This window comes from Piliocolobus tephrosceles, unplaced genomic scaffold (assembly GCF_002776525.5).
Source record: "Piliocolobus tephrosceles isolate RC106 unplaced genomic scaffold, ASM277652v3 unscaffolded_15817, whole genome shotgun sequence".
In the NCBI taxonomy this organism is placed as follows: domain Eukaryota; kingdom Metazoa; phylum Chordata; class Mammalia; order Primates; family Cercopithecidae; genus Piliocolobus; species Piliocolobus tephrosceles.
In genome coordinates this window covers 1-10,688 of record NW_022297440.1, presented here as the reverse complement: position 1 = coordinate 10,688, position 10,688 = coordinate 1, and the positions used below count along the sequence as shown (strand labels likewise).

Here is a 10,688-nt window from a genome sequence, read left to right as displayed (position 1 = left end):
TTTTTAATGATTGCCATTCTAACTGGTGTGAGATGGTATCTCATTGTGGTTTTGATTTGCATTTCTCTGATGGCCAGTGATGATGAGCATTTTTTCATGTGTCTGTTGGCTGTATGAATGTCTTCTTTTGAGAAATGTCTGTTCATATCCTTTCCCCACTTTTGGATGGGGTTGTTTGTTTTTTTCTTGTATATTTGTTTGAGTTCTTTGTAGATTCTGGAAATTAGCCCTTTGTCAGATGAGTAGATTGCAAAAATTTTCTCCCATTCTGTAGGTTGCCTGTTCACTCTGATGGTAGTTTCTTTTGCACACCAAGTAGACAGTTCTAATCTAGGATGATGTCCCTGGAAACCTGGGCTATAAAATGTATTTTAAATATTTTCTAAAGGGTAGGAATGGTCAGCCTCAGCCTTCCTTTTTTTTTTTTTTTTTTTTTTTTTGTGGTAGGGTCTCACTCTGTCGCCGCCCAGGCTGGAGTGCAGTGGTATGATCTCAGCTCACTGCAATCTCCGCCTCCCGGGTTCAAGCAATTCTTCTGCCTCAGCCTGCTGAGTAACTGGGACTACAAGCACCCACCACCACGCCTGGGTAATTTTTTTTGTATTTTTAGTAGTGATGGGGTTTCACCATGTTGGCCAGACTGGTCTAGAACTACTGACCTCAGGTGATCTGCCCATCTCGGCCTCCCAAAGTGCTGGGATTATAGGCGTGAACCACTGCACCCAGCCTCTGCCTTTCTTCTTATTTCAAGGAATGCTACCTAGAGATACATTTGACCAACTTCTTAGTGAAGACAGAAAAAGTTTTGGCAGGAAACTGAAGGGTTACGTTTGTAACTTTCCTCCTTGTAGACTGTGGCAAATGCCCCAGAATTCTTCCTTCTCTAACCACGCACAGTCCAGCATTACATGAAAACAGGAAGAAGCTATCTTAGCTCCTTGTCCCAGAAGACCACTGCTAACAACATGCTCCAATTAACTATCTCTTGCCCATTATGGAGTTATGAATAACAATGGAGAAACACAACATATTTTTCTGCTACATTAGACTTATTTCCAAATTCAGGGTGTTAGTCGTATATATTTAACATACATGTTAACTTTCTGGTTTTATAAACATGAATTTAGAAGGCCTGTCATTTTTTATGTTTACTGAAATTTCTACTTCTGGTTTCTATTAGAAATTAAGCTATACTTAAAAAAATCAGGTCACAGTATGAGTTGATTAGAAAGAAGCAAGTTCTTACTAATTTAAAAGATTATATATTATGCAGACTCATAACTTTAGTCTCAATGTAATAATTTTCATGAGAATTCTTCCTATTTGGCTTAGAGCGGGGGTTGGCAAACGGGTCAACAGGCCAAATCCAGTAGAAAAAAATTGTTAATCCCTGGCCTAGAAACAACCTACAGAAGTGAGCTTAAGTATACCCTCCCTGCAAGTTTAAATATGATCTATGTGGTTCTAGATTAGTCCTAATGGAAAAAGGCACAGTGGCAAAGATAGAGGAGGAAACTTCTAGTTACTTTTTTTTAACCAAAAAGTAAGTTCCAAGAGAATAAAAGATAAAAATTGACATAACTCTTTTTGGTCTCTTTTCACTTTCATGAGTTTTGAAAAACACTCAAAATAGTGTTTTGCAAAATAAAATTAAATCCTTAATGTGAATAAAGCTGTAGGAGTATTTACTTTTAGTCAACTTTCTGACCATATACAAAAATGCTCACTGTCACAGAGTTAAAGATGAGAAACCCTACAATAAGCATAACATATACACAGGTGTTATTCCTTATTCCTTAAGCAGTATATAGTATTTTCAGCAAAATGTTCAAATCCCAGAAAAGCAACAGATGCAGCAAAGAATAAAAATGGAAAAACCACAGTTACATGGTATCACTAGAGAAAATGGCTTAATTTTCTTTTTCGAGACGGAGTCTCACTCTGTCGACAGGCTGGAGTGCAGTGGTGCAATCTCGGCTTATTGCAACCTCTGCCTCCAGGGTTCAAGTGATTCTCCTGCCTCAGCCTCCCGGGTAGCTGGGACTACACCACACCCAGCTAATTTTTGTATTTTTAGTAGAGATGGGGTTTCACCATGTTGGCCAGGATGGTCTTGATCTCTTGACCTTGTGATCCGCCCGCCTTGGCCTCCCAAAGTGCTGGGATTACAGAATTATTTTTCTAATTAAGAGGGATACATTAAAAAGAATTATGGCATAAGTCTTGCTATTAAATGCTTTCTAAAATATTATCAGTCCATTTTCTTGCCTTAGAAGGTATAGCTTAATGAATATATTGTAGCTTTCCTCTAATTATTCCATTATAACATAATCATGTAGACATAAGTATTGAGGTCGATGTGTTATGACTCTGAAATATATGGTAGATGTTACCTTTTTAAATACATTTCTTTACTTCAACTTGCCTTTTTAAAAACCAAGAGCTGAACAAAATTTGTTTGATATTCCTAAAAAACAATTGATAAAGACTAAGATTTTACTAGCTGCTATTTACATGTATTACTTACAAATCAAGTGGGTAGAAGAAAAAAACCAAGTATTTCCCACGATAATCAGTTAACTTCAGCTCCTTAAATTCTCCATCGATCACAGCTGTTCCTTCCCAGTAGGGCGCTGGCTTGGAAACTAAGAAAGAAAAATACATGATGTTCTGTAACACTTAGAAAGTTGGTGGAATGGTAGAAGGACATCTTTAGAAAATCACTAAAAATCAGGGCTACCTTTAGATCTCTTTGGCAGTCTGGTGAAGCTTACAGACTTCTTAAAAGAGTGTTATTGAATGCAAAAAGGAAAATACATAGAATTACAAAAGAAACCAATTGCATTTAAATGCAATTATCAAAATATTTTTTAAAATGGTGATATCATAATACACGTGCTCTATAACACTTCAAAACTGCAAGATCTAGTCGTGATCTGACAACTTAACTACCTAAGATAACGATGAGGGAAGATGGTGTTTCAGGATACCTGCAATAACCATAATGTAGCAAGAAAATAACTGTGGTTCTATTGGTGAAAGGTACAAGTACTGCTGAAGCTAGTGTAGTTTGTTGCTGACATTCATAATAGAAGGAAACACTAACTTTCAGATGGGGGTTAGTGAAAATAAATACTTTCTTCCCCTATTCATGCTCACAGACCCCTTAAATTCCACCCTGCACTAAATCCTCCTGGATACTTCACTATAGCCCTGCTTCAAGTTGTCAACTTCCTACATTTCAAATAATTAGATTCTCCTTTCTCTAATGGAAGTCTTCCAGATGTACTAATTTAGTTCGTCCAGCTTCTAACATACACATGGAGGACTTGCTGCAGATGAGGCTACACAAAATGAGGAGGGACGTACAAATACGTCAGGCTAGAAGTGTAAAATCCCAGACCATGGGGTCATTTTCCTAGAGGGCTTTGAAAGAAGACTCCTTTGAACAGGTTTCAAGTGATCCAATGGAAACTGAACAGTTCATGCCGCTGTCCTGTAAGGGCATACAGTAATTTTAGCTAACACACTTAGATAATAATGCACCTTCATGCTCTGTTAACACATTCAGATAGCACTTATACTTTCAGAGCCCTTACAAACACTGAGGTCAATACTTGCTTCCAAGTTGGCTAAGGTTCCTAGAAAGTAAGGCTTATACTTTTCTGTAACAGCCACCATTTATGGTCACTCCGAAATAGAGACAAACAACATGAATTTCTCTTAAAAATTAATATATAACATATGATTACTTATCTTGAGCCAGCATCCTACCTCATATATATAATCCTGATCTGATCAGGTAAAGGCCAGGAGGGAGAAATAGACAGAAGGGTATTCAATTATATATACTTTAAATAAATTACTTAAAATGCTACTTAAGTGAAAGGTCATAATAATTTTCATGATCTATTACAATGATGCACCCTAATGATTTTAGCATACTGGGAAAACCATATTTGAAAAATAAATTTTGTTCTGAAAATTGATTTTGGAAATATTTGGTTAAGAATGGTAGTTACTTTGCTAAGATCTATAAATGGAATTCCCAAAGCAATCCCTTGCATTTATCAAAAAAAAACACAAATTGTCTTGAATATAAATTTCGTAATTAACATAAAGATTCTGGTAAATGCAGAGAAGTACAAAGAATACTTAAATCCTCTCTCTCCATAACTCCCATCAACTTAACTACTGTTAACATTAGAATGTCTGTTTTTCCAGTCTTATTTTTAAAAATTGTATTTATTTATTTATTTTTTTGAGACAGAGTCTCAGTCTGTTGCCCAGGCTGGAGTGTAGTGGTGTGATCTGGGCTCACTGCAACTTCTGCCTCCCGGTTCAAGGGATTCTCTTTCCTCAGCCTGCCCAGTAGCTGGGATTACAGGTATGTGCCATCACACCCGGCTAATTTGTGTATTTTTAGTAGAGATGGAGTTTCACCATGTTGGCCAGTGTGGTCTCAAACTCCTGACCTCAGGTGATCAGCCAGCCTCGGCCTCCTAAAGTGCTGAAATTATAGACATGAGCCACCAAGCCTTGGCCTTTCCATGCTTTTTTAAACACAAATTTGCCACGTTGCATCCCTGCCTTTTTTTCCTCCTTAAAGGAAACAGTAAATTAATTATAAACAGTTTTTGATATTACTAAAAATTATTTGAAAATATAGCCTTAATGGCTCCATAATAGTCTTTACTAACAAAAGTCTTTGTATCTTTAATTCTAGATAAGCCTACATGTGACAGAGAAATGTAGTAAACAACTAAAATGTTAAGTTTTGCTGGTAAAGGGAAAGCTTTGAAGTAGATTTGTTTCCTATGGAAAATATATGTAATGTAAGTAAACACTTAACTGGCTGACATACTTAAAATACTTTCCCAGGCAAGTAAAACCAGTAGGACTTGGAAATACTGTGATTTTAAAATTTAAAACTGGTTTTCTTAAAAATCCCAAAGTAGGCCGGGCGCGGTGGCTCACGCCTATAATCCCAGCACTTTGGGAGGCCGAGGCAGGCGGATCATGAGGTCAGGAGTTCCAGACCAACCTGGCCAATATAGTGAAACCCTGTCTCTACTAAAAATACAAAAATTAGCCAGGTGGGGTGGCGCGCACCTGTAGTCCCAGCTACTTGGGAGGCTGAGGCAGAAGAATCACTTGAACCAGGGTGGTGGAGGTTGCAGATTGCCCCACCACACTCCAGCCTGGGTGACTGAGCGTGACTTCGTCTAAAAAAAAAAAAAAGTCCCAAAGTAGTTAACTTTCAGTAAGTAAGAACTGTAAATGTTTAAGAGGACAAAACAGTTTTTCTCATTTATCACTCCCAACCCATCCTAAGTCATAACAACATTCCATTTAACTCTAGGGATTCAGAATTGTGAAGGATTACTTTTTTCACTGAATACTGGCATGGAACATGCTGTAACTGAACCACAAAAGCCAACTGCACACCTACAGAATGTCAAATGATCTGTAGGAAAAGCAGGTTACTGAGTAGCAAGCAAGAGACAGCCTTTATCTATAGCCACTGTTCACTTTTGGTTAATTTTAACATCCAGATGTAGCAGGCCACAACTTTCACAGTATCTGACGTGTCATTCCTGAAAGTGGCCATTAGCTTTGTACACTGGACAGAAATGCAAATAATCAAAAACCAAATTGGCAGGACACAAATTTGCCACGAGGTTTATCATCAACCCAAATGCATACCTCTAACCTCCTTTCCCCTCATTTCCCTCAAAAGTACACTCTGTAATAGGTTCTTCATGTCTGAGAAACATAAGGAATATCCATTAACTACACAAGCTTTGGGGAAGGTGGCTTTTACTAATAATCTTTCTAAGATGCAAACAAAAAGGAAGAAAGAAAAACGAAATGTTTGACCTCCCGAGCACTGTGTTTAGCAACTTTTCTGTTTAATCAAACTTTTTGTGAATCATTATTCAACCTATCAATGTCTTCCTTCGCTGAAACAGTACCTGAAAAAGACGGGATGTGCTGCAGGCACTTTGAGATGTTTCAGAACTGTTTCAGTTTGCCCAACATCCTCGATGCAAACTCGGGACTAGGGCCACCCACTTTCCCTCAGCTGCGGCTTTTGGGGTAACCACTACCTCTTCTAAAATCTGATCAGTGGAAACCATACCTTTCTTCACAGCTAGAACTCCCCTTTATTCCCTTCCCCGCCCTCCTAGGAGAGAACCAGGCCCGCCCAGGGCCCGGAGGCAGCCTAGGGGGTGCCGCCCAAGCCCAGACTTCGGGGGTGTAACCGGGGTACACGTGTCTCCGGAGTCTCCCCTCCCACCCTCTGGCGGGACGCCACCTACTCTTGGCTTTGCTTAGGTGCAGGGAGTGGTCGGCGACCGATACCCGGGATGCCTCTCCCGGGTACACTTGTCCACCAGCGTAGAAGTGGCACTCCTCTTCGCGGGTGCGGGGCCTGTCCTCAGTCTCCCAGCCCCGCACAGCTCCAGCCGGCAGCAGGAACAGCAGTAGCGGCAGCAGAAGCAGCCTTCGGTGCCGGCCTTGGGCCGGAGTTGTCGCGGCTAGCAGCGGCAGCGCCTCCATGACCACGCGAGCGCAGAAACACGTCCCTCGGCGCGAGCGCGGCTTCTCCCGCCGCCAGGCAGCTACAACCGCGTGCACGACGCCCGCGCGAGCCGGGGCGCGGCCTCGCGAGACCTGCTCCGCCCCCTCCCCCCCCCCCCCCCAGCTCACCGCCCCGCCACGTGGGCGCCGGCCCCGCCTCCCCTCTCCCAAGCCTGCATTTGCGCCTGCGTCCCGCGGCGGACCAGGCTCTGGAACGTACTCCAACTCTGCAAAGGCTGCGACAAGGTCTCCTGACCTTCGCGCTGTTTTAGACATCCTTCCACGCCTATCTCTTCCACAAAGCCTCACCACTGCACACAGGCCCCCACAAGCGGAATCTAGCCTATGTGCTTGTGAATGGCTTGCATTTTATACTTCTAATAAGCTTTCTAAAAGTCACTTAACATTTTAAAAAATTATGTTTGAGAAATCATAATTGTATACATTCGTGGGATGCAATGTGATATTTTGAAATATGTATCCAATGTGGGATGATTACATCACATTAATTAACTTATCCATCGCCTTGTTTACCTACGACTTTTATGGTGAGACATTTCAAATTTACTCTTATTCATTTTGAAATACACATTATTATTGACTGTAAAATTTACCCTGCTGCTTACCAGAGGCTGGGCAGTAGGGAAGGCAGGGAGAGAGGGAAGGAATGGGGAGTTAGTTGTTGGTCAAAGGTTACCAAGTTCCAGATAGACAGGAATAAGTTTCAAGATCTAACATACATTTACTAATTTTTTTTCTCAAAGTGATTTGTGTGAACAGTGTCATGATCTGCACTACTTGCAGCTCTTTTAAGTGCTGGAAAAACTTAGAGAGGATAGGTCTAACCATTTACTTTCCTCCAGCAGGCAAGGGTGAACGGCAGTTTTTGGTGACCTAACCTACTGTTTCAAAGGTAGCTTTTTTTTTTTTAATTTAAATGAAGACTTGAAAAGTTACCAGAAAACTCTCCCAGCAGTGTTATTCCTTCTTCTGACAATTGCCCCATCACCCAATCCCTGGCCTTTTCCCTGCCCTCCCCACCCATCTCCCAGCTATGGGCACCCTCTGCAACGTGCTGTGTGCGCCTGCGCTGTCTTCCCTCTGTGCCCTGCTGTGTGCGCCTGCGCACTGGGGGCAGGCCCAGCCCACCGAGCGTCCACCAACTGGACCAAGACCCCCTTGTGTCGTCACCTGCGACTGATCTCCTGCACTCCCACCCTCAGCACTGTTTTAGATCCCTGTTCATCCTTCTGGGCCCATCTTGTACACAGAACTTCGCAGGTAATTGGCCTTGTACCCTTGCCCGTGACAGGCCTCCAGCCTTCGCGCCTTTGCCTGTGACAAGCCTCGAGCCCTTGCCGGTGATTGGCCTCGAGCCCTTGCTGGTGACAGGACTCACGCCCTTGCCCATGACTGGCCTCACACACTTGCCGGTGACAGGCCTCGAGCCTTCGCACCCTTGCCTGTGACTGGCCTCGCGCCCTCAGCACTGTTTCAGGCCTACTCATCCTTCACACCTATTTCTTCCACAAAGCTTCGCCCATGGCTGTCTTCCCACCATTGAAGGGCCAACGACCCTCGCCACCAGCACTTGTTAGACATCCTCCCACGCACATATCTCCCAAAAAGCCTCCTCATCCCACGCCACCCCCTGCCCCTCAAAAGGGAAACTAACCTTTCTGCCTCTGAATAGCTTGCGTTTTATCTCTGTAACAGACATTTCTTATTATTTTCCTTGCAGTGATCTTTGTGAACAGCCATGACTCCTCTCTCGAGTCGGAGCCCTTTTCAGGTCCCCAGAAAACTTGGGGAAGAAAAGTCTAACCTGAAAAGCCATATCCCTAGACCATTTCTTCTCTTCCAGCTGGAAAGGAACTATAGAGCAAACAGGCAATGCTGCAACTCAACCCTGCGTTAGGTATGTATTTTTTTTTTTTTTTTTTTTTGAGACAGAGCCTTGCTCTGTCGCACAGGTTGGAGTGCAGTGGCGCGATCTCGGCTCACTGCAACCTCCGCCTCCCAGGTTCAAGCAATTCTCCTGCCTCAGCCTCCCGAGTAGCTGGGATTACAGGTGCGCGCGACCACGCCCGGCTAATTGTGATCCGCCCACCTTGGCCATCCAAAGTGCTGGGATTACAGGCATGAACCTGTATGATCCAAGGGTGCACTCTGTCTTCCTGCAAGTACTTGTTATCTTTCTTTGTAAAATTTTTAAAAATTTTTTGTGGCTACATAGCAGGTATGTGTGTATATATGTTTATATATACACACATATATATATTTGTGGGGTATATGGGATATTTTGATTCAGGCGTACAATGTGTAATAATCACATCATGGTAAATGGGGTATCCATCACCTCAAGCATTTACCATTTGTGTTACAAACGATCCAATTATACTCTTTTAGTTATTTTAAGGTATACAATTACATTGTTATTGACTACAGTCACCCTGTTGTGCTATCAAATACTAGGTCTTATTCATTCTAACTATATTTCTGTACCCACTAACCATCCCCGCTTTCCTCCCCAGGACCCCACTACCCTTCCCAGCCTCTAGTAACCATTCTTCTACTCTCTATCTCTATGGGTTCAATTGTTTTAATTTTTAGCTCCCACAATTAAGTGAGAACATGTTACGTTTGTTTTCTGTAAGCACCTGTTATCTTTCTGAATCCTGCAGAAACCTTCCTAAGTTTGTCTTTCCTCTACTAGACTGTGGGCTCTCTGGGGCTGAAATCAACATGTAATTGGTCTTTGTTTCCCAAAGAACCTGGCCCACAGTAAGCAACTGACATTGCAAACACCTGATTTTATAAATAACACCTAATATTCCAAACAGCCTCAGTTTCAAATTGCTTTCACATATTTTATCCTTACTCTTGTGAAACAACCCTTTGTGGCAGATAGAAAATCTCCCCCTTCCAAGCTCATCCCTCACCCTAGTTTTGCCCATTGTATACTCTGCTTTCTGCTTCCCAGCCCCTGCTTCCTGGAGGTAAAGGATGAAAAAGGTGACGCTAGCCTCCTTCTGCCAAGGGAGGGTGTGTCCTTACCCATAACATTATCTGGCAGCTCTTCACTTTCTGGTGGCTCATAGATAGGAGGCCTCTGACGAGATGGCTCTCGCTCCCAGTCTTCTCCTTCCCTGGCCTCCTGTTCCACGTGGAAGGGGAGTGGGACTCGGGGGACTCGGGACTGAGTCCCAGGGATTCGGTTCAGGCCCATGCCCCGTAGTCGGCTTCGGTGATCCATGGTGACTGTTGGACAAACAGCCACAAGCCTCAGTGAATTCTAGGCCCAAGACTGGGCCTCTAAGTTTGGACCTGGGAAAGGAAGCTTGAGGAAAGCGTTATGTCCCTACACCTCTTTGCTCTGGGCTGAATTGAGATGCTCTAGCTGGCAGCAGGGACTGCCCACCAAGTGGGCCCCTGTGGCCCACTGGAGAGAGTGACCAGATCGGCCAGCTCTCAGGCACCTACTGTTCCTCCCTCAGTTCTGCTGGAGCCCCCTGTTCTGGGTGGCAGTTGCTCTGAATCCTTTCATCCAATGATACTTGTGCAGACATTGTGATGTCACAGTGACATCAACAAGGAAGCTTGAGGTGGGGGCCCTGCCCTCAAGATACTTATCATCCAGCTGGAGTCAGTAGCCCATATTAATAATACAAAACCATCAGAGACAGGGGGAAGGTTCCAAAACCAGGATGCACCTCATAAACACTTGGGGAGCTTAAAAACATTCTGGCTGGGTGCAGTGGCTCACACCTGTAATCTCAACATTTTGGGAGGCCAAGAAAGGCGAATCACCAGAGGTCAGGAGTTCAAGACCAGCCTGGTCAACATGGTGAAACCCGGTCTCTACTAAAAATACGAAAATTAGCCGGACGTGGTGGTACACACCACTAATCCCAGCTATTCAGGAGGCTGAGGCAGGAGAATTGCTGGAACCTGGAAGGCGGAGATTGCAGTGAGCCAAGATTGTGCCACTGCACTCCAGCCTGGGCAACAGAGTGAGACTTCGTGTCAAACAAACAAAAAAAACAAAACAAGCAAACAAACAAAACCATTCAAGTGCTGTGATTACAGGTCCATAAGTAATG

At 43.3% G+C, this 10,688-nt stretch overlaps 1 protein-coding gene across 1 annotated transcript; it reads right to left on the bottom strand.

The window, feature by feature from the left end:
• Positions 1-2,497: 2,497 nt before the first annotated feature.
• LOC113220890 (peroxiredoxin-4) lies at positions 2,498-6,677 on the bottom strand. The gene is made up of 2 exons (XM_026450234.1): positions 6,324-6,677; positions 2,498-2,645 (listed from the first exon to the last, which is right to left on the bottom strand). Exons 1-2 carry the CDS (start codon positions 6,562-6,564, stop codon positions 2,524-2,526), a joined length of 363 nt encoding a protein of 120 aa, XP_026306019.1. The 5' UTR covers positions 6,565-6,677; the 3' UTR covers positions 2,498-2,523.
• Between the last annotated feature and the right edge of the window lie 4,011 nt (positions 6,678-10,688).

What these genes read in the sequence shown, in the direction of transcription:
- LOC113220890 (XM_026450234.1), bottom strand. Translation starts at nt 6,564, where the DNA reads ATGGAGGCGCTGCCGCTGCTAGCCGCGACAACTCCGGCCCAAGGCCGG. An exon ending in GCACCTAAGCAAAGCCAAGA is followed by an intron (nt 2,646 to 6,323) that starts GTAGGTGGCGTC and finishes TTTCTTTCTTAG; the next exon opens with TTTCCAAGCCAGCGCCCTAC.